The sequence below is a fragment of the Phyllopteryx taeniolatus genome, chromosome 10 (assembly GCF_024500385.1).
Source record: "Phyllopteryx taeniolatus isolate TA_2022b chromosome 10, UOR_Ptae_1.2, whole genome shotgun sequence".
NCBI lineage: Eukaryota > Metazoa > Chordata > Actinopteri > Syngnathiformes > Syngnathidae > Phyllopteryx > Phyllopteryx taeniolatus.
This window is the reverse complement of record NC_084511.1, coordinates 6,155,415-6,181,601: the sequence shown is the minus strand read 5'-3', so window position 1 is coordinate 6,181,601 and position 26,187 is coordinate 6,155,415. Positions and strand designations below refer to the sequence as shown.

Below are 26,187 nucleotides of genomic sequence, written 5' to 3'. Positions count from 1 at the left end.
ATGCAAAATCAGCTTTTTTCCTAAACCAAGTGCATTGTTACTCACGCTGATGTCATGGTGAATGTGTCATCTTCCACCAATAACTATGCCCCAGACTAGTTGATTTTTCCATAAAAGAGCACATGGTTCAGTTACAGAGAAGTTGATTTAAGGCAACACCGTGCGTCAGTAATAGTGGGAGATGTCAGCAGAGAGAAGGGGAGGCGTCAAAGAGGAAGCTGTTCATTTTCCACCACGGCAGAATCTCACACACCTTCAATTCAGTGATGAAACAGGACGGACACGCGAGAAGGTAATTCCTTTGAAAACAATGTCTGTCAAACAACCCTTATGTATGTTATTTATTGTCAATGTGAGAAGTTGTCAAAGATTACATGGAGAAAGTTGACCTTTTTTTCAATGTTGTGAGTAAAGCGACAAATCAGTGTCACTATTTCTCATCATCTTCCAGTAAACTGCTGAGGCCACCAAGTCGTGGAGGTCCAAAGATGGTCACTGTTGAGGACAGTTCTGGCTCTGAGGCAGGGTCAGAGGTCAGTCCCGAACATGAGACGGACCGCTTTGGCTTCATCGTGTCCAGTGGAGCTGAAGCTCGGTGAGCAGGTCGTACTTTGAGATTGCGGGTAGCCTCACTTCTGATTCATCCTTAGATATTTGGATGAAGGTTACTTATGAGATTTATTTGAAAACACTGAAATTCAGGGCAGCGCAGTGCAAAATGGATGGGTGCTCATTGAAATTCCGATGTTTTCCACTTGAGTGAGTAACATGATTACCACCATAATGTTTTCTTTACATTTTTATGAGCCACACACACAAACCGTTATTGACGAAAAATAAAAAAAAAATACAATAAAACATGCTTTCTAAAACATGGAAATAATAACATTAAAGGTCAACCAAGCCGACAGGTGAAAGTGCAGTTGACACTTGAACACGGTATATGTACTGGAAGTATTTTGTATTTGGTGCCATACTCCTCTCTGATTAGACACCCCGACCTGTTACCACGGAGCCATCACACCGTGTGGTTTTCCTGTTTCCTGTCCTGCTTCTGCTACATACAAAGCAGACACACAAACCCTGCATGCACTAACTCGAGTCTGCGCCACTCATTATGCCGACATTGTGTACAATACTGTGCTTCCTGAGTCTAACGCTTGAATGCAGTGATTCCCGACAAGTGTGCTGTGTGGCACATTGGTGTGCCATCCGATGTACTGCGGGAAATTGTCCAATTTAACTTCATTGGTCACAAAATGATTGATTTACTCCAAATAATGTCTCTTTGTTCCTCTATCTATGCCAGTGACGTATAGTAACAGGCGGACCAATTGAATGCTCGATCACTCTGTCTCTTTACCACTAGATGGCAAGCAAGCTGTGTAGCTACTTTTTGTGATTCTGTTGCTTGGTGGGGTTCTATGAGATATTTTTTTTTCTCATGTGAAATATATGCCTCCGCTCAATAAAGGTTGAGAAACACTTCTTATACGGAGCCATGGGTGTAATAATACAACAAGAGTATTGTTTATGATATAAACAAAACATTCCAATCACAGCCTATATAAGAAGGTTCTAAGTGTCGTAAAGCAGGGAAAATTTAAGTGTCATAAGATCGCGACACTGATGCTTTTCATTAGCCTGTCTTTAGTACGATGCATTGTTTGTTAGCAATAAACTAAATGGACTTATCAAGAGCTATAATATTTTGTGATCATGTGCTAATTAACATGATGCCATTTTGTGACATTTGTGAGGGAAGTGAAATCTCCACTTGCTTGTTTGTCATCAGGATTGTGGGCCCACACCCTCAACTAGTCAGGCAGAGGGAGGCCAAGTGGATCAACATCATGGACCAATGGCAGAGCATCTTGTTAAAAAAGACTAACATGGTGTGTGGTGTGATGCTCCAAATGATCATGATGCATGGCCATCATGCTGATCTTTGCTCTTTTTACATAAAGTTAAAATGCCAACTGTATAACGGCCGTCCAAGGAATATCATCTATAGAAACACATGCGACATCTTTGCAGGTCAAAGTGCAATGTCAGAAAGGCATCCCGACTTCGCTCAGAGCAAAGTGTTGGCCTCTGCTGTGTGGTGCCACCAACAGGATGAACCACAACAAACAACTTTTCCAGGTATTAAAAAGAATACCACAACAACAGACGCAACTCAAAGTTAAAGCTGAATAGAGTCATGAACGATTTTCATGGCGACTGCTCAAAATGATCATAAAACATTTTTGCCATGCTCTTAGATGGCTTCGCTGAAAAAGCTTGGAAATTTAGCGTCACCGATGGGTTTAGGACAGTGGTTTTCAAACTTTTTACACCAAGTACTACTTCACAAAACACTTAGCTGTCCAAGTACCACCATAATAATGACCAACCTTAAAATACAGTAGCATTGTAGGCCTGCAGTAGATAGTGTGCATTAAAAAAAACAAGACAGAGGTTTTATTCCTAAAAAGTATATTTAATATTTATTATCAGTTACTCTAACACCTATGCAGAGTTTAAACATTAACACTGCACTTAATTATAGGAAAATAAAAAAACTGTACTTAAATAATTCCATTAAAATGTATTGCACATAAAATTTAAATAAGTGTACCGAAATAAATGCTTGAAAACAAACAATTCTAAATGATTAAATACAAATGTATTGCACTTAAAAAGTTAAATACAAACGTCCTGTTCTCGACAAAAAAAATAAAAAATAACGTTTTAACCACTCTAACATGCAGTTTGAACGTCTAGTTCAGTCATTTTTGCACATACCACTAGATGGAGCCTGCGTATCACCACTGGCACAGTATCCACACTGAGAATTACAGTTTTAGGATACTTGCTTCCAATTAGGGCTCATTTGGGCAATATCCCCTGGAGACATTTGTCAAAGTACAAACCCTGGAATTCGTTGGTTGGGACTCTAAAATAAAAAGGTGTTCACCATTACGCGCTCTGGAAAAGCACAATGCCCGGTGGCGCGCTTAAATGACCTTAACATTGCAAGTCTCATACTTTTTTTTTTTATCATTCACTGATTAATCTTACTTTATCATGCCATTATTCTGTTTATTTTATTTTGCTTTTTTTTTTCTGTCAGTCTCTGGACTCAAAGGCTGCTCTGAAAAAGTGGGTGGACATTATCGACAGAGATCTGGACCGACAATTTCCTTTCCACGAGATGTTCCTCTCCAAGGATGGACATGGGTACGGGTTCTCTCTCCCGACACAAGTGACACAATAAAAACGTTCAAGCGTGAAGGTTGGCAGGCAGTAATCCTGTCTTGCGTCTGTTTAGGCAGCAAGGTTTGTTCCAGGTGTTAAAAGCCTACACGCAGTACCAGCCAGAGGAAGGCTACTGCCAGGCACAAGGGCCAGTGGCTGCTGTTCTCCTGATGAACATGCCAGCAGAGGTAGTCATAATTATTGGCTAATTAACATGAAGAAGCTTAAATATGGTTTTTGGACATTATCTTATGGTGGTTGACCTTGGCAGGAGGCCTTTTGGTGTCTGGTCCAGATTAGTGAGCACTACCTACCTGGATACTACAGTCCTCTACTGGTGAGTGCACTCCTGAATTGACCCAAGGGACATATTTTCCATTCGAAAAATCTCACAGCACACCACCGAACTAGTGACGCGTCAGTCACGAACACAGCGGCTCTAAGATCCGGCTCTTTGAAGTGAACGATGAGAGCCGACTCCTGATCGGAACCCGCTCTCGTCTTTTGCTTAATAGAGCTATGTGTGGTGTCGTTTCTCTCTCTCTCTATCTGCGCGAAGCAGAGAGAGGGCCGGCAGCACATCACAGAGCACACAGACAAGAGAAAGACGAGAGAGACAGAGCAACGGGCCGCAAAAACAGAGGCAACACGAGCATGCTGATAAGGAATTGTTACAAAAAGGAGTTACAGCAGGAAAAGGAGTAAAATCTGGACACATTTACACTTGATTGGCAATTCAAAGGCAGTGTAAAGTCTGCAAGAAAAAAAAATCTCTGAACTAGCTGGCTGCACAAACAAGGTCACCCATCCGTGCAATGGGAGGAATAAAGACGAGGATTTCAACCTCTTGTTAACAAATGTGCTTGAGATCTCACAGGAGGGTTTAACGTGCATGCCGTTGTCATGTAATACCCAACACATGTACGACGTAGCACAATGCACAAAGCTGGATATGTTCAGGAATGCTCGGACCTTTGATAAGAGTTGCATGTGTGGTGCAGGAGGGAGTCTTGTTCGACGCAACCATGCTGACCTGGGTTTTGAAAAAGACGTGTCCTTCTGCGCACAAACACCTGCAGCGCCACGAAGTGGAGCCCCTGATGTTCGCCACAGACTGGCTGATGTGTTTGTTCACACGCCACTTGCCCTTCAACGCTCTCCTCCGAGTGTGGGACCTGTTTTTCTGCAACGGTAAATCCCTGTCTCAAAACACTAAAGAAAAAAAGTGCTGAACACTCACTAGATACATGCAGTTTCATGAGATTCAATACAAGGACAATATCAAAAGACCTGAGATAATAATGCTCAGTTTTTCTTAATGCTGTGAGAGGAATAGCACTTCAAAGGGGACATATTATGGAAAATGTACTTTTTAATGACGTGCCCAGTTGCTATTAAGTAACTGTGGGGTTAATTGATAATATAGTGAAGCCTCGCTATTCACTAAAAAGGTTTACAATTGGCTAGAGATGCAACAAGCTGCCAGTAAAATAATACATGCCGCTCCTCAAAGCACCTCCTCATAGTTCCTTGGCACCAAGATGGCACCAAATTTTGACAAGACACCTCAGAGCTGTTTTAAATTGTGAACTGAATGCATAATATTGTTTGTATTAGGACAAGATTTTCTTCAAAGACATTTGACTTTCTGTGGCCTTCCCTCTATCCTGTACAAGGTGTGCAGGTGCTGCTGCAGGTGGCGGTGGTGTTGGTGCGTCACGTGCTGGGTCGGGACGAGCAGAGGAAACAGTGCCAGGGCCAGATGGAGACCCTGCAGAGGCTGAGGGATGTCAGGTGTGAGGTCCAAAAAGAGGACGAGGACTTCATAGCAGAGGTATCACTACTATAGAAGGCCTTTACTGTACATTTAGGAAGGCAGGCGGGGAACCATTTTCCTATCGGGACATTTTCATTTCAGTTTTTATGAAGTCCTCCAAGGGCCATGTTAAATTCATGAAAAAATATGCAACGATCTGAGAAATGTTTGTTGTTTTATATTGTGAGTGCTTGTGAGTTGTGAGCGATTCGTCAATTTGATTTTATTGCTCACGAAAATGTTTTTTAGCAGCTTGAAAAAGGGTTCAAAGCGCTGTCTCGCTTAAGTGCACGGCTTTCACTATGAACATGGATGCCAACAAAGAGGAGCTAGTTTACAGAGGCAAAGTCAGTTTTGCCATGTTATCGACTTTTCTGGACCCTTTAGTGACTATTTTCAAACAATGTGACGAGTGACCTCAATTCCTGCAAATAAATGGACGACAAGAGCGGAATTATTTGCATATTGTTTTCCGTATGACAAGAAAGGAGCCCGTTTAAAGGCCATCACAGAATCAATCGTGCCAGCTTTGCCAAAGATACTGCGCCCATTTATATGTCGCAAAAAAATCATTTATCAATGTTATAAACGTTTGACCTGAGGTACATATGTGCTTCCAAGCTGTATATATTTTCCTAAAGTCTCCCTGCCTCACCTGTACATCTCTACATGAGATAAGAATGTGAGAGAGCTTTTATTATGTCAAGTTGATGAACATTTTAAAAATATTTATTAAGGATTGGGTTTACATGTTTAAAAAACAAGGGACTTTTTTTCTCCAAGGAGAAGTGCTTATTTTCCCATTATCAGTAAAGAAAAAAAAAAAAACTTTCTGTGGAAGTTTATGCACGTTAATGCTGGGAAAAAACAGTGTCAAAGCTTTTTTTTTTTTTTTTTTTTTTGGTATCAGGAGAAATCAAGGAAATTCCAGAAGGCAAAGAACAAAACACATTTTAAATAATGTCACTGTTATTTGCTTTTTGATATCAGCGAAAGAAAAAAAATCTGATATTTTATTAATTTTATTTCATATGGACCATATATGGCTGTAGGTTCCTCCAACCCTGCTCTCGAGACAGCAAGTCTCAATGGCTTCATAATTGGGCAATCTGATGAAATCTGATACAATGTCTCAAGCGCTGCTTTAAAAAAATACTAGGATAGGTACAATTTAAATGAGACCAAGGAATACATACATCCATCCATCCATCTTCCGTGCTGGTTATCCTCACTAGGGTTGCGGGCATGCTGGAGCCTATCCCAGCTACCTTTGGGTGAGAGGCGGGGTACCCCTGAACTGGTCACTAGCCAATCGCAGGCAAGACATTAGCTTAAAATTTACCTAGAAAAAAAAAAAAAAAAAGCTAAATGAGAAAAGCTGTATTAGAAGGAAAAATATATTTTTTAAAAACTCTCTCCATATGATGCAGTGCAAAGTACAACTACAATGTTATATGTATGTATATTATACAGTATTTTATAACCTTGTAAAATTAATACCTCTTTGGAAGGATTAGTGAAAAATGAAGCTGAATCTTCAACTCACTAAATTATACCTAATAAAGTGACGAGTCAATGTAGTGTATGATATCCTTTGCCATTAACATTTTTACCCGAAATGAGATATGAAATATGTTCTAATTACAGGTGTGTGCTGTGCCACTTTCCTCCAGTGATCTGGAGAAACAAACAGAGAAGGCGCTGGCAAAGTGGAGAAAAGACAGACCCTCGTCCACTTTTGACCCCAGAGGTCGCTGCCACGGATATCGTGTGGCGTGGGAGAGGGCTCAACTCAACCTGGCGGAGCTGGACAGGAAAGAGAGAGAGACGGGCAACCTGTCTGTGCCTCTCGCCCGCTCGGCCTCCTGCTTGTCGCTGTCGCCTTCGCTCCTTCACAAGAGGTGGAGGAAAGGGGGGAACATCAGAGTACAGAAGGCCAGCGGCGGGGTTTCGAGGCATCGCTCAATGGGAGGAAAGGATTGGAGAAGCTCCAATGAGTTGAATTTGCAGGAGAAAAGGGAGGATAATAGTAATAAACAACAAAGAGGAGTCTCTGATGAAAAGAAGCAGACAAGTGTGCCAAGAGAAATAACCCAAACTCCAGTTGGTCAACATATTCGTTTGACCGAACATGACGCTCACCAGGACCTAGAAGAGGAGCTTTTAAGTGATTACAGAGACATAGAGGTGGCAAGGAGTCCTTTGGAGACAGACCAAGGAGAGCCTATAGCTTTAAACAAGGATGACATCAAATCAGAGTCAGCAGCGAAAAATGTGGCAAAGAGAGACAAAACTGAGGCTGTTTCAACATCTGAGCACCAAACAAGATCAAAATTGGATCAGGATACATCTAGTGAAGCTGTCAAGCTGTTGGGGACTGACTGGAGCTTGTCATTGGGAGACACTTCCGGAGCAAAATACCATAGGACTGAATCATTAACAGAAATGAACCCAGAACCCCAGATAGAAACACAAATTCACATCCTGGCGCAGACCCAAGAAGATGAGGTCGGGGAACACAAAACCACGCAGCATCATTTAGATGACATTCGAAAATATGACAAGCTATGCTACACAAATACTACGTGTAAGTCCTCGCTTCAATGCATCCATCAGGTAAGAAGAAGAAGTGAAGCGTGTTGTCTTTGTTATGAGACACAAAACAACACAACTGAACAAAAACAAACAGATAAGGAAATAATTCCCAGCCTGAAACAAGTCTCTGTGAACAGGACTCCCCGCTTTTTTGATGACGCCTGGCTCCCCAAGTCCTCCAGCTCAAAGTTAACGCGACGTCTTGCGCAAGATCTCTTCACCCACCCCGGTCAAAGTGTTCGAGACACCCACTCTCCAAACCCAACTACTCATCAGACCGTAGCAGCACAACATGGGCCGCTCGAGCCTGCTAAACATTTCAGTCTTTTCCGCAGGCAGCCCAAAATGAATACAGAGAAGAGGGCAGCCAAAATCCAAGTCCCCACCATCTTGATCCAAGATTTCAGTGAGGGAACGGGAAAAATAGTTGAGGAGACAGCGAGCTCCAGGGAGAGCAGGAGGTGGTGGCAGCGTGAGCGAGAAATGAGGGCGAAAGAGGAGGAAAGGTTGAGGAGAAAGAGAGAAAAAGAGGTGAAGAAGGATGGAGAGAGAAGGAAACCGCAAACAAGGGGAAAAGGTTTTCAGGTGCAAGGAGACACATTGGAATGCTCCTCCTGTTATGCTGAAGCTTACTTTTAATCCATTCTTTTTGCTTAATATTCAAGTTGGATGAATGCATTTGAATGCTGTGAGTCACGTACATTAACATTGTTTACTTTCGTTTGGTTTATTCAAAGGAAATGATTTGCATCTTGTATACAAAACAAACCCCAAGTGCTTAATGTTTAGTTTTAACATGATTCCAAAAGTTTGCAATGTAACAACCCAATAACAATATTCATAAAAAAATAAATTGCCTATTTTACATTAGCAATGGTTCTCCCCTGCATGATTTCTCAGGGTAAAAAGAGGAAAATCTCAGTCTACCACTCAAGAAATATTTTTTCAACCATCAATCAGTCCATTTGTGTGTCGTCCTCACTGTCACTGGCAAGCACTTCCTGGTTGCTCATTGGCTGAATGCTCATCTGAGACGACAGAGGAAGAACCGATCCAAACAACAAGGAACAGAACTGTGATAGTACACAAAAGGAAAAGAAATACTATCAGAATTTCAGCATTTCTTGGAGATACAATCATTTTTCTAACTGCAGTGGTGCCTTGAGATACGCGTGGACCAACTTACAATTTTTTGAGATGCGAGCCGTTCGGCCGTTTTTTTTTTTGCTTTGGCTTTTAAGCAAAAATTTGAGGTCCAGCTGCCAAATGGTGGCAGTGAACTCATCTCAACTCTCTTCAAAACAAGCAGCAGTTTGGCAGCTAGTGAACAATTCCTCAAAACAGAGGCTAAAAAGAGGCTTCAAACTGTCAACACATGTAGACAGACAATATAACAATACTCACAGGCACAGATTCTTTATCCTAGTTGAAAAACAACAAATATTACTACAGCTTACCGAGTCACTTTTACAGTAGTTGTGAAACTCTTCTTCATATGAGTTTGCATACTGCCCCCTGTTGGTCAGGTCGCGGACACCAGAAGGCGTCAATGAATAATCATGATGCACAAACTGTAATTCTTTACTTCTATATTCTACTAAATGATTTTTTTACTATGTTTTTATAAAGGACAATATTATAGCAGGCTAATTTGCTCATTAAAAACACGCGCATCAATGACATTTTCATGTATTTCAAATATGAAAAATGCTTTGAGATGAGTGTTTTGAGTAACAAGCATGGTCACAGAACCAATTAAACTTGTATCTCAAGGCACAACTATGTTTTTTTAGAGAAAGGTGAAAAATGAACCTTTTTGTTTGGTGGTCCATCTTTTTCGGCCGTTTCCTCTCCCTCCTCACCTTCACTGTGCAGCCTTGCCCTGCGATTGGCTACCGTGTGCCGCTTTGAACTTGTGGACTCAGCTGTGGATGGACCCGGTGCAATACTGTTATCCATGGCGATGAGATAGGAGTCCATGTCGTCGTTCATAAAGTCGTCGGGAGGGGGCTCCGGAGAAGTGGGCCCTCTTGAGGAGTGGCATTAGGAAATATGATGAAAAAGAGGAAATTAGAAAAATGGTTTGTGAAACAAAAAAGTTTGGGAATATACAGGGTGTCCCAAAAGTCACTATATACTTCCTTTTATCTATGTCATTTCAGTTACAGTATTATTAGGACAGAAGTGAGGCCATCAGCATTTGACAGCTTAGGCTTTTCAGCTCACCAGTTGTTATTGGACCAACGTTGCAAAATTGCTGCTTGCCAAGAGGTTGTTCCGTCCCCAACTGAAAGTCAGGGTAGGTTTGAGAAGTTTTTTGGCCGTCACACACAATTAACGCTATCCATGGCAATTTTCTCAAAACAGGACCTGTTCTTGACGAACCACACTCTTGACAAATACGTTTGTCCACGGCTCATCAATTGAAAGTGGACATTGGAACTCAGCATAAAAAAAATCTCAATTCAGCTGATGCTTCACAGAGGACGCATCCGCTCAGTCGAGCTTTTGTTGATGCCGAGTTGCAGTGCAGCCCTCCAGAAAAACGTTCCCTAGCTTTGCAGGAACGTCTGCTCTAGAAGTTCAGTGTTTTCAACAGTGGTGGTAGTAGTAGTGCTTCCACTTTATGGTTTGTCAACAACATATCCTATTTTGAGAAACTTGCCGTGCATAGCGTTAATTTTACTACGTATTGGAGCAGTGTGACGGCCAAAAACAACTGGTGGGACAGTCGGGGATATACAGTTCCTGCAAGGCAGTAATTTTGCAACTTTGTTCCAATTGCAAAGGCTAAGGCTAAGCTGTCAAATGCTGATGGCTTCACATCTATCCTAATGATCCCTGAAAAGAAAATGAAAGCAGGAAGGAAGTTTTAGTATGAGGCCCTCCCCCACTATATAAATACCAAGCGCCCCTATTCCATGCAGTGGCTAGTCAGCGGAATTGCCACTTCCTCATTCCTTTTAACTTGAACCCTTTACTACCAGTGTAGCATGCAATTGGCCATGAAACTATGCCCACAACTCTAAAAAAAAAAATACATCTTTCCTGAAGTGTAGTGTTTTGTATTATTTGGGCTAAAGTGTCTCTGCCGTCTGGTCCCACACGCGCTGTCTTGCGAGGCAGCGGCAAACCAAACGGGATCCGCCCCCCTGCAGGCCTTTGCTAGCTTGCCAGTGGTTTGAGAAGCAGCCGGATGTCCAGAGCAACGGGGTTAGAGATGTCAGCCTCACACGTCGTGGGGAAAGGAAGAGGGGAGAGAAAAATATCTGGCTGTTCCTGCCGAGGGGCAGGAGCCTTGGAGGAGGCATGTCTTGGATTACAGTTGAAAGTTCCGGGGACGTGGGATTTTGAAAGCGAATAGGGACTGAATAGCGACAAGCCCACAGCGTCCGGAAGATGAAGGAATGTCTCAATTCTTGACCATTTTGAAGCCTGATTTCGCATACTTGCATACATTTTTGTATCCATTCATTCATTGTCCTGCTTGTTAAAAAGACTCTTTTCTGTGATGTGCCAAATTTTTTTTGGTCTGTTTGGTTGCACATACAGTAAATACTTTAATTTTTTGCTGTCTGTTAGGCCACGATAACAATTTTTAAGACGATATATGTTCCCAAAAACTGTCACGATAAACGATAATATTGTTTTTTTTAATATCTCTGAAATCCCGGGTCCTCAGAACTGTGAGGCAGACCATTCATCCACCGCCTTATTTTGTATTATTTATTTTATTTTATTTTTGGGCTTTTAAATCAGTATTGTTATTATTATTATTATTGTTGTTATTATTCTAAATCCCTTTCTTGTTTATCTATCAAATAGTTTTCCTTTACTCTGTGATATGGCTCTCCCTCGGTCTGAAATAAAGAATAAAGAGCTGCAAGACTAGCCTGGTTAATATGTAGCCTTCTATTCGTGATTATAATCAGTTTAGAAGCCCAAACCGAATGTAAATACTCCATATAAAAACCTCAATTGGAATAAACAGGCCAAATCTGGTTTATTTGGTTTCAAAGGGGTAGAATATTCCTTTTTCCAAACTGTTCAGAAGTAATTTTTCGGCATTCGTTCTGTCTGCGCATGCTTTGTCTCGAGGTAAATGCGCAGTGACGTCATCGTTTATGCACGGCGTAAATATGGCAGCTCCCGAACAGAGCTCGTATGCGACGAGATCTTGTTTGTACCTACTCATAATTTGTTTTCAATCAAGCGTTTTTTTAAAAATAAACATAAAAAAATCTCAACCACTCTGCTCAATAGACGACGGGCCTCCATCTTGACGTGACGTTCATGACGACGTGCGCATGTCACACTGCCGTTCCGATTAAATGTAGTGCATATCATGTATACACCTATTCAGAATAGATCATGTCACATGAAACAGTTGACCAGAGATCTTCAATTGGAATGAGTTCAATTGGAATGACAAAACAGTCTCCATGTAAACCCGACTACTGTGTGGTTGGTCTGCTGAAAACGAGTCCTTCACCTGTCAATCAAATATACGTTGACGTTCGCTGTCGTCAACTACTGGCTGAATAACCTGTGCCACTGAGGTTATGCTTAATAAACCGTTAACATACACACATTGAAACGATATCGCCACGGTGGAGTAAGCTGCTTAGCTCAACTCACTAGCTTGTTAGGTCGCGACAACAAACCGTTAATTTTCTCTTAAATGTCTCACTTGCGTGAATCTACGCTCTGCATATGGAGCAAGGCGTGGAGCGTGGAGAATTGGACGGAGCCAACACCGGAAGGAGTGTACCGGTACGCCGGCGTTCCATGAGCCCACTAACGCCTAATTACACAAGCGTCGGGTAACTGTGGGATCCGCTCGCCGGCTCACCACAACAATGACGATTTATCGAGTCCGGAAAAACTATCATGTCCATTTTATTTATTCAATGGTAAGTGGATATAGTAATTATAGTGACAGGCCTATTTGTTACCTTGTGTTGTTTCTGGTATCGTCTGAAAGTGTGGCCAGCACAAAGTTGCCTTCCAGGACGCTGTCTGATACTGAGAGCACAAGAGGGCTGAAACAAACAAACAATCAAACAAACGCACACACAAACACAGGCAAATGTCAATAAATAGCAGTGAAGTCCATTCAGTTAACATTGCTTCTTAAGTCATCATGCATACCTGCCCGGCTCATTGAAGTACATAGAAATAGGGAGACCAGTACTATCTGCAAAAAACAGCAAACCCTGCAGGAGAGATGACAAAAATCAACTCATCAATCCTTTCTTCTCGCAATGAGCCTCTTTAAATAATAATTTAAAAAAAATCATCTTTAGTTCTCACCCGTAGCTCCTTTAGACAGAAGGTGATGCTGATATGAGCTTGGACAGCAAAATTGTCAAACTCGTCAGAGGCCAGACACAGTTCAGTCAGCATGGCCTTGGACTGCGCTGAGTGGGAAAAAAACACTATCTATGCGTCAATTATGAGATCCTTTTTTGGATCACCGATTCACTTGAACAACAATTGATGAATAGAAAGCAACATTTCTCAAATCACCTAATTCCTCATCCACATGATTCCTGAGCCACATTCGTTCATCGCTGACTGAAAGAGTTACTTCCTCCAGAGATACCGGGAAATGTGCAACTGTGTCCACCAGCAACCTGAGAAAGACAAGCAATGGCACTGAGTGAATCTCATTTTGTATGGTTTGTGTATTCATTTAAAATGTTTATGTACCAATTCTGGTTTCTTCACAATTGGAAAATGAATATGCGCCACAGGAAACCTAACGTGTTAAACAATAGGGATGCAATATAGGTGCCGATTCTGTACGTTTGAGCTCCAATACAACGACCCTGATACCAGTTTGTCATATACAGACCCATCCATCCATCCATCCATTTTCTGAGCCGCTTCTCCTCATTAGGGTCGCGGGCGTGCTGGAGCCTATCCCAGCTGTCATCGGGCAGGAGGCGGGGTACACCCTAAACTGGTTGCCAGCCAATCGCAGGGCACATACAAACAAACAAACCATTCGCACTCACAGTCACACCTACAGGCAATTTAGAGTCTCCAATTAATGCATGTTTTTGGGGCGTGGGAGGAAACCGGAGTGCCCGGAGAAAACCCACGCAGGCACGGGGAGAACATGCAAACTCCACACAGGCGGGGATTGAACCGGGTCCTCAGAACTGTGAGGCTGACGCTCTAACCAGTCGCCGTCCCGCCATATACAGACCCTTTCCAAAAAAATAGAATATCATGGAAAAGTTTATTTATTTCCACAATTCCATTCAAAGAGTTAAACTTTCATAGATTATAGATTCAGGGCCCAAAATGTAAACAATTTCAAGTATTTATTTATGTTTATTTTTACATAATTTGGGGTTCCAGCTCATAAAACCCACAAAATGTATAAGCGAAACATATGCCGTATTCAATACAAGTTTTTTTCACCAATATTTGATTGTGTATAAAAAGTGTTATATTTGAGGAAAACGTATGCCATATTGAAGAAAAGTTTTTTTTTTTTTTTCAAGAATATTGTATTAAACTGAAACACATTTTCATCAAAGATGCAAGACGTAATGGCATTATTAAGAATTGGTACTCAGTATCTGCGAGTCCTCAAATGTGAGTACAGTACTTGTACTCACACTCGGTCAGCAAAAAAAAAAAATAGTATCGGTGCATCCCTATTCAAAAACAAACCTTGGATTGACTCGAAATACGTTTCCGCAACTGTCCTTATCAAACACGGCCTGTAACCGCTCACTGTCCTGGAAAGACAGGTTGTGAGTCTTTAAGAGGCCTGCAGATAACAAAACAGTGGAGTAATGCAAATAAATGAAGAATGTGTCAGTGTCAAATGAGTTTAGACATGTTTAAAATGTGACGTGATATCAGCCAGCAGGAGGTGACGTGTTCATACCGTGTTTGCAATGCAGCGTGAAGGTGAGGCGATCCTTTTGCTTGTCCAGCTGGATATGACACTTTTCTACCGTCTTCTCCAGAGATGCCAGAGACCTGAACACTGCCTGCACACTCTGGATATTTGTACATTAAAAATGCACGCACGCACATGCACAAACAAAAGGACATTCAGAATTACTGTGGACGGCAACATTAGGCTATTCATCGTCTAATCAATTACCTGTTGGCTGAAACACTATCAAAAGCACTGACTTACGTTTACAAGCTAAATTTGAATATTTGTTCCATGAAATTATATTAAGTTGTTGTAAACGGTCTATTATTTTCATTTTGTAGCTTTTCTCTTGGTTGCACTGCTTCCAGTACGTGTATGTTCGATTTTTATTTATTTTTTTGTTCAATCAGATTGCAGCCTCTATGTGTTGCTATGTGAATCTGATCCACTCAGAGTCTTCAGAATCAGCAGTTCTGGTCACCCATCCATCCATTTTCCTTCCTGCTTATCCTCACCAGAGTCGCGGGCGGCTGGAGCCTATCCCAGCTATCTTCGGGCGGGAAGCGGGGTACACCCTGAACCGGTCGCCAGCCAATTGCAGGGCACATACAGACAAACAACCATTTGCACACACATTCACTCCTACGGGCAATTGAGAGTCTTCAATCAACCTACCACGCATGTTTTTGGGATGTGGGAGGAAACCGGAGTGCCTGGAGAAAGGCACGGGGAGAACATGCAAACTCCACACAGGCGGGGCCGGGATTTGAACCCCGGTCCCCAGAACTGTGAGGCTGATGTGCTAACCAGTCAACCACCGTGCTGGTCAATGTAATATAAACTATATTAGCAATAAAATAGTTTCTTTAACCAATCCTAGTCCACCGTGCTGAAACCAGATGATAGATGGAATTCCTGTATCCTAACACACCTTTATTGACATCTTGCAGCGGAAGCCACGCCCATTGGGGACAGTGTACCTACGCAAAACAGAAAGAGAGGTCCACTTGCTGTCAAAGTATCTCATGCAAACGTGGACCACGTTCACTGACACATATGCACACACAGTCTGCACCTGCTAAAGAAGAGAGGCGCAAACAGGAAGCAGCCGTAAACCGACCGTGAGGAGTTCACAGACCGCAGGGCTAGCTTCAACAGAGAAGAAAACGACAACACTCATCATAAATAACAAGCGTCATTCGACGTCCATTGAAGACGCTTACCCCATCACCCTGAGGCTCGACGTAGAGCTCGTCGCCGATTCTGGACAAGGAGTGGATGGCTTTGGCCAACACTGCACCGTACATACGCACACGGAGTGTAATTATAACTTGCAAAATGACAAAAATCAAGGCACGAAAATGAAAAACGTAAAATTAATGAAGGGGAAAAATAAAACTGTCTACCTTTTACGTTTCCACCCGTCACAACGCAGTCCATTTCTGCAGCTACAGCAGTTTAACTAGCAACTAAAGGAGTAGCTCCGTGCTAAGGAGGCACATCATAACAATATAATCCATATGCCGTAAACATACTCCGTTTTGGGATATATTTAGTTCCGTTAATCTAAAATAGTGACCCGACGGGAAGAAGCAGTGTTCTTTAAGTGTTGTTTACGCCGCCACAAATCACTTCCGCACTGTGTACCAATCGGAAAGACAGACTAGCAAATAGGGGCGTGTTTTAATGTCACGCATGCGCATTGAAAATACCCCGTGAAAATAAAAGTGCGGTTCCTGATTAGATTTTTCATTGACGACAGAGACCATTTGAAAACTAAACGATGGCTGACAGAACACCGAATTCAATCAATTTTATTTGACTCTTGTGATACTATTTTCAAGATCATAACTTCCACTTCTTTTTCTGTTGTAAATGGCAAACATAAGGTCGTCAAGTGACTCACTCACTAAGGTTTCCATTAGTTTACGAAATTGCTTTTAGAGGTTGCTCAACTCAACCCTCATAATCAACCCCATTTTAGAGGCTATTTGATATTTTTGGTTCCTCTAAGCGGCATTAGGTACCTTTAATCCACTCACCACTGTTGCCATTTTGTTGTTAATAAAAATAACTCACAAGGCAAATAGGTAGCGTAGCTCCCCCAGATGTTCTCTCCGCCACTCAAGTGGAACCATGGATACAAATTGAAAGGAAATAAAGTGAGAGAGCTAGAGAGTTGCTGTCAGGGCACAATTATCTCACCTTACTGGTCTTTCTCGTCAGTCCGCTTCGATGTTCCACCTAACACCAGGAACGTTGTTGTGCACCGTCTCTCCGCCCATCACTGCTGACATAAATGTCTGCTTGAGCTGAGTGCAGCCACTGAATATGATGTGGAAAGACGGACAATTTAAACGACAAGACAAGGCAAAAAAAAAAGTGAGGAATCTCGGGGGAACTGGGGCTGGACTCAGCTGATATTTCTGCAAAAGTTTCTGAGAACTAGGAAGAAATTTGCACAGGATGGCATTCACTTCGTCAAGAAGGTCTCACTTGTGGAAATGTAGAATTTCTATCCGAGTTGAAGAGGATATATCTTTCTTAACATGAGGTAAGGAGAGCGAAGAAATCATGGGAACTGACTAGAACAAGTGAATAACAACTATTCTGTGATTATTTTAACAACATGTATCCAACAAACTCAGTTTTCAACCACATTCCTTAAAGAACTGAGTGGGTGTGTCTTGCCCCATGCACTCTATACTAACACTTTTGGACTTAAAGTCTTACAATTTTGCAACTAGATGTCTCAGTCGAGCAATCCGCCAGACAGTCAGGCCTTACTGCAGTCCATGTTGGAGAGACTGAAACTCCAGCCGGGAAGAGAAAGGCATGCATACGAGCATACAGGTGAACCGCTCCCCCATCCCTCCACATTGGGGACAGATGGAGTGGGATCAGTCCCAAACCACAAGAAAGAACGAGATGATCTTACCAATGGTCATGTGTTTAGTCTTCCTGCAAAAAGATTTGGGGTATCTTCCGGGGATACTAGTTTTACCTCCAAATATGGAGAGAGACTTCAGCCAGTCCATGGCTTTGAACAGTACAGGGGTCCCTTTTTCTTCCCACCCCAGAGGGACAACAGCCAGATGGATGGAAACACAGTGTCGGAGAATGTCACGTTGCCTCGGATCTCCAATGCTTCAACAGGGCAAGACTTTTTGTCAAAAACCTTCCATTCCTTTGGGAGAACTGATACTGGGGAACAGCGGGACAACATATCTGGATATAAAGACCAGGACCATGGGTTTCAACACAATGTTCATGACTGGTCATGGGGGAGCACAGATTTTTCTGCGGACAGTCAAGGGAATAAATCCTTTCATACGGAAAATGGAGGATTTGGAGATTTGTCTAAATGGAGAAACATGGAAATGATCCCTTATAAAGACATCAGCATGACCAAGAGAAAACAACGATCATCTGAAAACAAAGCAAGGAGATGGACTCAGAAACTCAAGGAGAGTTGGATGGAAAGAACAGGTAAAAAAGGAAAAGATGAGTCCAAGGAAGGTGGGATGAACAAGGTGAGTTGTACAAAGTTAATTCCTTCCCGCGTAGGAAACTAAAATCCTCTTTGTGATTCCCAGACTTCAGCACAAAACCATCGCATCAACATATCACATCAAGATATAAAATGGACCCTGCCGTCGCCAGACAGTGGTGAAAACCCTACTGCACAATCAGAGGATGACACGATTGACGCATTTATAAGGTAATCATTGCGCAGTACTGTACTTAAAATGAGTTGAAACTATTGCCGGAGTCTGCAGAACACTGGGTGAAAATTCTCTCAAGCACTGCACACCTTAATCAAAATATGTAAGATGTTTTTGACGTGTTTCCAAATAATTGCTGTGACTGTAGTTGGGCTTTTTTCTCCTGTGGCTGTTTGATGTGGAACACACCCTTGCCACTGGCAGCCTCTGCCAATGTAATGTTGTCAGATCCTTTTTTTGACTTTGTGAGGATACATAGATACTTTTTTCATGAAGATCGTACACTAGACTACAAATTGCAATTACTGGTATCCTGAAATTAGAAAAAAAATGTTGTGGTGTATTACTTACTATAATACTATAATATATACCAGAGCTCTCAGTATGATGCAGTGCAGTGCTACACCACTGCAGACTTCAACAAAATTCACATTCAAATTCCAAAAATATGCATGTTTGATGAATTCGAAGATTCAAAATTGTCCATAGTTGTGAATGTGAGTGTGAATAGTTTTTTGTTTATGTGCCCTGCAATTGGCTGGTGACCAGTCCAGGGTGGACCTAGCTTCCTAGCCAAAGTCAGCTGGGGTAGGCTCCAGCTCACCAGTTACCCGATTGAGGAGGAACAATTTAGAAAATGGATGGATAATACCTTTGCAGGTGCACTGAAGTAACTTTCTCAGGGCATTGAATCGATGAATAGGAGATAACAAGTTGGGTTTCCACACCAACACTCAGGCTAGAACTGTCCTACCAACCCTATGTGCCTGAAGTGATTAACCAGGCCCGGATCAGAGGCGAAACGTCCTCTAAGATAACCAGAACATTCCAGTTGCGATTGATTCAATGTCTTTTGAATGAAATGAATGATGAATGAGAATAATCAAAGGCAATTGAAGAAACTATAACTGAACAACAACAAAGTGTCCAATAAGTAAAATGATTATGATCAGTCTGTGTTGATATTTAGTCTTGTTTTTAATGCTTTGTCATGTTTGTAAAAGTTAGGGTCACCAGAATTTTCATTTAAGTTTCATGAACTGTGTGGAAACAGGGCAATGCCAAAATTTTGGAACTGCAGCAATTGCATGCTCTGAATTTCAATTTTCTTTCCTTCCAGATCAAGCGACGACTTTCAGTTTGGCTTCAGCTCCGTCAGTTTGCTGGAAGAGATTGTATCGGGTCAAGAGTGGGCCAAGTTTCTGAGCCTTTCCCCTTCAGCCTCCTCAATCAACCAGAAAACACAAGAGAAGAAATTTAGCAGTCCGAGTGTCACACCTAAACCAAATCATAATGGTCCATCCACTTTTGTTCTGCACCAGTCAGGAGGTTTGAGCAGAGAGTGGAGCTTCAGGAGTTGCGAGTCATTTCCAGTTTATAACATTCCTGTCAGTGTGAACCTTCCAGACGTGCCTACACAGAACAACACAGAACACAGAGTTGCCAATCAATCAGAGCCAATGGAACAAGGACAAATTCAATCACATGTGCAATTGAGGGAGAGTGGACTTGTGCAACCAAGAACTTCCTCTGTGGAGGTTAGATACCACTTAACTGTTAATGGCACTGCCCAACAAGAATGATGTCAATATTATTAATGTGGTGTTTCCCAACCTTTAGTGAACCAAGTAGTAAATAAATGAGATTTTTTTGGATCAATTCAATGAAATTAGAGAATTTCCCACCACACTCCTGATGATGTCTCACAGCACGCTAATGTGCCACGGTACATTGGTTGGGAATCACTGCATTGACGAACGTAGGCAAGAATAAGACTTTGCATCGTATTGTCGTATTGTTTGCAGCGAGCAGACATTCTGGATGACTCACCGCCCACCAGCAGAGTCAACAGGAAGAGACAACATCAGTCAGCTGAGATGTCTCTAATGGGCTGGTCACGAGAGCGACAAGGGGGTCAGAACCCAAAAGTTAACACAAACAAACACAAATAATAGAAGTTAAAGCATATGATGGATGAAGCTAATGGGTGGAAACTGTATTATTTATTTGGTTTCAGAAGCGTTGCCAAACAGCCATGCGATGGCCGACGCAGACGAGCAAAACAGCGCGCCCTTTTTCAGCCCAAATGGATCTTCAACACCGCATGTTCCCTCAAATCTTACTCCTTGTGGTCCTGTGCCCCGGGGTGTCCTCAGACACTCCACATCCCAGAATTCAGATTCCTCATGGGAAAGCAAAAGGGTAAGTGTAATGTCATGAAACTCTGAGGAGGAGTAGCTCAAGCTTGGCCTCATGGTCGACCAACGAAGTTGACAGGGATTTGGGGCCCCAGAACAATATCTCAAAAAACATTACTTTCTAGGGCCCTTGTCAGTGTTAGGCCCTTATTAATCCATCCCTCAACCCCCCAGTACAGCTACACACTACTAGCGCTATCTACTGAGCAAAAAGTAATTCAAAACCATTTGTTCAGCAGATAGCTCAATGTGTGCTTGTATTTTTTGTCGAGTTTTCTGCCTTACAAGACCTTGAGACGAATAGTTATCGTTCGATATTTTTCACCTTGGGAATTGAAAATTCTGTGTACATATTACTTGAGCTGAGGGGCAGAAATTCAGGTGGCCAGATGTTGCCTCGTCTGATTTCATGAATGAAACTGAAGACACTGCCAAAAGAGTGTTACTCCTAATATTATTCATTCATTTTTACCATCTTTTGGAAAGCCTTCTGGCACTATCCCTGTTTTTAAACTCAAAAGATGTTAAGTCATAGAAGCATGTAAAATCTGGCGACGTATTGACGAATTATTTCTCTAAGACAGGCTCGCAAGCCTCTTTCGAGGACTACATCTGGCTCGCAGATAAATCTTATCTGACAATTCCTTACACACTGAATAATGAATAATTCCGCTGACATTTTAAATTAAAACATTGCAGAAATTAGAGTGTTAAAAATAACGTTCAAAATATAAAAATTTTCAGTCATGCATTTTAACCCATCCATCCAATTCTACTGCAATGGGGGAGACTGGAGTCAATGCCAGCTGTCCTTACAGGTCAGACTATTTTTATTGGATAATGTGGCAGCTTACTCGGGTCCATGTGAGGACAAGAAGCAAGATGATGGCGAAAAGAAAGAAAGATGAGGAGTACTGAGCATTTCAACACGAATGGACAGAGGAATTCGTCTTTGTGAATTGAAGCAGCTTCTGCGGTGTGTCTAATATGCAATGTTAAAATTTCATTGAAGAAACGGTCCAATATAAAGCGGCACTCCGACGCACGCCATTGTGATGGCAAATCGAGTGGTTAAACACAAGTGAAGGACATAATTGCAGTGCCAAACTGCCTTGCTTTAGATGAGTCAACAGTCAGACGTAAGCCATTTATCACAGTTGAGCGTGATTACCAGGTATGCTGCCGGCGACACACTGCGTGATCAAAGTCTTGCTGTTTTACGAATCAAAAGATCAACAAGATCTTTCATTGAGTTCGTGAAAGAAAAAAATAATCTACCGATGGCTAAACTTATTTTGGTGTGTACTGATGGTGCTACGTGTATGGTGGAGAAATACAGAGGATTTGTAGCGCTTCTTCGTGAACATCAAAATAGACCCATCCTAATATTATATGGCTCTCACTGAACTACATTTGACTTGTAAAATATGTGGTGTTCATGGCTCTCTTGGCCGAAAAGGTTCTTGACCCCTGCTCGAAGATGTTGTTGCTGACAACTTTGCTGGGGGGGGCTGCCATATCTTGAAATCACGTGAACTGAGGATGCGTTTTGAATGGCCACCTGATTTTCTGCCCTCAGCGTGTAGCGAAAGCAACGCGCACATGGTGAGGTTTTCACCTTAAGAGGCGAAAACAATATTAAACATTTAAGATATTCGTCTCAAGGCCTCGTGAGGCAGATAACAAAAAAACAAGGACCTAGAAAAACTAAATTACACGCACACAGACAGCTATCTGTTGAACAGTTTGTTCAACAGACATAACAGATGTCTCGAATTATGGTGCCACCGTAGCTAACCATCCCACTTCTGAAGCCATTTGTCACAGAAATCTGAGGAGTAGAAGCCTCTCAGCCAACTCAGATTTCGATTCTATTGGATCAAAAAACAAATCTAGATCCCCCCCCCCCCCCCCCCCCCCCGCAGTACTGTATTATTATACATATATATAATATATTATTATTATATATTGGAATATTATTGTATTCCAATGAAAAGTGCATCTAAGCACTACAAATGCTCAACGTAAACAAGTGTATGTTGTTATTGTTGTGTTGGTGATCTTCATGTTGACATTCCAACTGTGAATTAATATTGGGAACAAAATGCGCCCTTGCTAAAATATCCCTTATATAACTTTTGGTCACCTTCTGTTTGTAGTTTGATCTTTCAAACATTGAGGCTCATGATGAATGGTTGGTTGGACTAATTGTGTGGAAGCATTTATGTAATTTACGGCGGCACGGTGAGCGACTGGTTAGAGCGTCTGCCTCACAGTTCTGAGGACCAGGGTTCAAATCCCGGCCCCGCCTGTGTGGAGTTTGCATGTTGCCTGCGTGGGTTTTCTCCGGGCACTCCGGTTTCCTCCCACATCCCACAAACATGCATGGTAGGTTAATTGAGAACTCTAAATTGCCCGTAGGTGTGAATGTGCGTGCGAATGTTTGTTTGTTTGTATGTGCCCTGCGATTGGCTGGCAACCAGTTCAGGGTGTACCCCGCCTCCTGCCCAATGATAGCTGGGATAGGCTCCAGCACGCCCGCGACCCTAGTGAGGAGAAGCGGCTCAGAAAATGGATGGATGGATGGCATTTATGTAATTTAGTTTTACTCCTTATACAGGTTCTGTCTTCATTGTATCGCTCTTATGTTATTATGACCGAATGCTGTGAAAATTCAGTGGATTACCTTTTTTTTTTTTTTTAACTTAGACATCTCTTTCTTTGCTTCAGAGACGAGTGGAGCCCAACCGCCGGGTTCATTTTGCAGAGACAGTTCAGGAGATACCACCAGTTTTAGGGGATCTGGATACTTGGGACTCAGAGGAGGAATATGGGACAGAACTGGGTTCTGGATTGGAGGAAGAGGAAGAGGAGGCATGCACGACAGCAGAGGAAGAGAAGGAGGCGTCAGCACGCCGACCTGCTCTTCCTGCCTGGTTACGGGCCCTGAAGAGGAAGAAAACTGGAAGGAAGCACAGATAGTGATAATGCCAGTGAAATCTGTCTTTTACACACTTATTTACACTACACTTTGATAAACCTATCTATGACATCCAATGCAATATGTTTATCGAAAATTGTGCCTTTACAAAGATGAAAAGCACAATTTTGATTGACATAAAGAGGTACTCGCTGAACAGTAAGTTTATTATTATGGTTGTTTGCAGTGGTGTAGAATTGCAGTCCATTATATAGAGAGATGTTTCGAGTGCAGTATTTTGGGTACCTCATGTAGTGACATAACAGAAATCCAACCAATAAACACAGCTCTTGATGTGATGCAGTTTAGTTCAACACCACTGCAAACTACACGAGCCTTAGTAAACCTATTGTCAAATGAACCCCTCTCACCTGTCAATCAAAACGGAACATGATTACCTTTGTATAGGCAGATTTTGTTGACACAGCTCTTTGTTTCATATCATTACATGGTGCAAGTGGTCATAATGTTGTGATTGGCTGACATATAATACAGACTCACTGGCGACTTCACAGTCTCACAATACAGTATTTTGATCTTTACAAAGATGATGCTGTTTTTTGATCGATATTGTCAGTATTAACTAAATATATTTTTATTATTGTGGTTGTTGTTTGCAGTGGTGTCGAACTACACAAGAGGGGCAAAAATATTATAAGCACCCCTCAACAGTTTTGGATTGCCTCACAATACTGGAAGCACTGTTACTGGCCTTACTGGTATTCTTTCCACCACCTTGACCAACAGTGGTGCGGATTTCAAAACCTTCATGACCAATATGCAGCAACACGCGGCTTTCTTAGCAATTTACACTAAAATCTCAAAATTAAAGTATCCTCAGTAATCTATAAGGACTTCTTTTTCCAACTGCACTTGTTGTTTGCGACAGCTACTAAATCAGTATTTGTTTTGGTTGAGGACTCACTGTTCTCTCATAGAGTACAAGTTCCAATAGCTTTAAAAGTGTCAGATCACTGTGGGAGTGGCAGCCCATGTAATGAGATTTTGAAGGGCGTTTACTAATAGAGATCAAGAAAGTACTGTTTCTCATAACTGTTTCCTTATTTCTATATTAAAAGTATTTTTGTACTCTGGGTTTTTTAATTGGTCTTAAAGGTCCTGTATTTTGGTTATTTAGACCTCCATAGAGTGACACTCTAACATGGACGTAGTATAAAAGTGTCAATTACTTTTAAAACAAAACACCTTGGTTTTGTCATAAGAGTGTCCAGAAAAGCCCCGTCTGAAAGCTACTTCTGTTTGACCCAGTTTTGTAGCCGCTTTGTCCATATTTGGCTAAGACCGCCCCCTTTCCTCTGATTGGTTGCCTCCGTGTGGAAGACTCGCTTGTGAGAGCACCCATGTTTGCTTTGCTGACAGCGCTGGCTCAGGAGCGGAAAGGGAAGACGAAGATCTTCACTAGTGATGTAGATAAGCTTGAGAAATTCGAATGACCTGTTTTCAGGCCTCTGGGCAGAAAAATGTCTGGAACTCAGGAATGCGTGGACAGTTTTAATTCATATTTCACATTTTTACTGAGGCACCATAGAGACAATATAACATCCCAAATACTGGAAAAAGTTGGTTTGGCAAAATACGTCCCTGTTAATTTTCACAACTTCACAGGCAAATGCATATCAGAAATCATTGGATTATTTGCTAATTTAAACATTAAAGCCCACAAAAGTATTATTATTTATTATTATTTTTTGTTTTGTTTCTCTGGCTCCTCCTGCATTCCAAAAATATGCATGTTAGGTTAACTGAAGAGTCTAAACTCTCCACAGGCATGAATGTGAGAATGAATGGTTGTTTGTATACGTGTCCTGTGATTGGCTGACAACCAGTCCATAGTGTACCCAAGCATACAGGGTGTGACACGAGGATAATCATGTAATGCCACTAGTTCTCTGAAGTTGTGCTCAAATTAGGGCTCTAAAACTTCCCTTTTCTACTTCATGAGTAGCAGCAAGTAGCATGCACACCTGTTTGTGAAAGACAGTAAAATAAATACAACTTCACATGTCCAGCATGCAATGTGACGGCAAGCCAGGTAGCCTGAGTTTTATCTCCTCTTTTTGTAGTTTAATCATGATGACGCCAGCACAGATCTTTGCGCATTTAGGGCGAATATCAATTGTTATTAAATAAACCCGTCATCCACAGCCGCAGGGTATATTTTGAGCAACACCTCATGGTGCAATGAACAACACCTGGCCCTTTTAACGATTTTTAATGCCTGCGTGTCAGATCTGGCCAATTATCAGATGATTAGCCGCACTGGCTGCAGAGAAAAAGTACACGTACACGTACAGATTTGTCACATCTTTTAAAATGCACGTTACAAGCAAAAAAAGGGATAATGTATGCTTACTGCACTTACAATTCGTGATGTACTCGAGACGACCTCCACAGCACACCAGACACATGACAATCGCTTCACTAACATCAATGAATTTATGAAGTTATACAAACACTCAACACAACAAGTTGCTCGTCCAGTTTGCTCCTGAATTGGCAATCGTTCAGTTTTACATCACAATCATGCAGTCCTTGTCTCAACCTCATGATGTTGACTTTACACATTAGGATTGATGACCAGAAACTATTGAACAAGTTTAACATTTATGATTGTTGCCCGTGGCCATTTTCTGAGCAGATCGGGGACGAATAACCTTTTAAAGACATCCGAAATTTTGCTGAAATGCTCAAATTAACAGTGTGTGTGT

General features: G+C 41.9%; 3 protein-coding genes across 10 annotated transcripts; 2 read left to right on the top strand and 1 right to left on the bottom strand.

Annotated features, from left to right (window-relative positions):
- The first annotated feature begins 29 nt into the window (after positions 1-29).
- tbc1d10c (TBC1 domain family, member 10C) lies at positions 30-8,521 on the top strand. 2 transcript variants are annotated; one of them, XM_061786703.1, is made up of 10 exons: positions 30-292; positions 452-595; positions 1,796-1,895; positions 2,038-2,145; positions 3,116-3,222; positions 3,314-3,428; positions 3,512-3,577; positions 4,242-4,431; positions 4,917-5,074; positions 6,730-6,866. In XM_061786703.1, the coding sequence occupies exons 1-10, from the start codon at positions 267-269 to the stop codon at positions 6,730-6,732; spliced, it is 1,017 nt and encodes a 338-aa protein (XP_061642687.1). In that variant the 5' UTR covers positions 30-266; the 3' UTR covers positions 6,733-6,866. The 2 variants fall into 2 exon arrangements, with proteins under 2 accessions (XP_061642687.1, XP_061642686.1); XM_061786702.1 differs by having other exon boundaries at positions 45-292; positions 6,704-8,521.
- Positions 6,253-16,712, bottom strand: rad9a (RAD9 checkpoint clamp component A). 6 transcript variants are annotated; one of them, XM_061786708.1, is made up of 13 exons: positions 15,962-16,580; positions 15,779-15,849; positions 15,631-15,704; positions 15,487-15,535; positions 14,559-14,673; positions 14,339-14,438; positions 13,181-13,287; positions 12,965-13,071; positions 12,803-12,867; positions 12,607-12,693; positions 9,464-9,680; positions 8,634-8,724; positions 6,253-6,398 (listed from the first exon to the last, which is right to left on the bottom strand). In XM_061786708.1, the coding sequence occupies exons 1-13, from the start codon at positions 15,993-15,995 to the stop codon at positions 6,388-6,390; spliced, it is 1,128 nt and encodes a 375-aa protein (XP_061642692.1). In that variant the 5' UTR covers positions 15,996-16,580; the 3' UTR covers positions 6,253-6,387. The 6 variants fall into 6 exon arrangements, with proteins under 6 accessions (XP_061642692.1, XP_061642691.1, XP_061642696.1 ...); XM_061786707.1 differs by lacking the exon at positions 6,253-6,398 and having other exon boundaries at positions 8,354-8,724; positions 15,962-16,574; XM_061786712.1 differs by lacking the exons at positions 6,253-6,398; positions 15,779-15,849; positions 15,962-16,580 and adding an exon at positions 16,635-16,684 and having other exon boundaries at positions 8,354-8,724.
- Positions 16,713-16,841: 129 nt separating this feature from the next.
- On the top strand, positions 16,842-24,547 carry zgc:113229 (uncharacterized protein LOC550612 homolog). Of its 2 annotated transcripts, none has more exons than XM_061786705.1 (6): positions 16,842-18,088; positions 18,152-18,276; positions 19,401-19,818; positions 20,086-20,194; positions 20,298-20,482; positions 23,209-24,547. In XM_061786705.1, the coding sequence occupies exons 1-6, from the start codon at positions 17,303-17,305 to the stop codon at positions 23,458-23,460; spliced, it is 1,875 nt and encodes a 624-aa protein (XP_061642689.1). In that variant the 5' UTR covers positions 16,842-17,302; the 3' UTR covers positions 23,461-24,547. The 2 variants fall into 2 exon arrangements, with proteins under 2 accessions (XP_061642689.1, XP_061642690.1); XM_061786706.1 differs by having other exon boundaries at positions 20,086-20,208.
- The last annotated feature ends 1,640 nt before the right edge of the window (positions 24,548-26,187 follow it).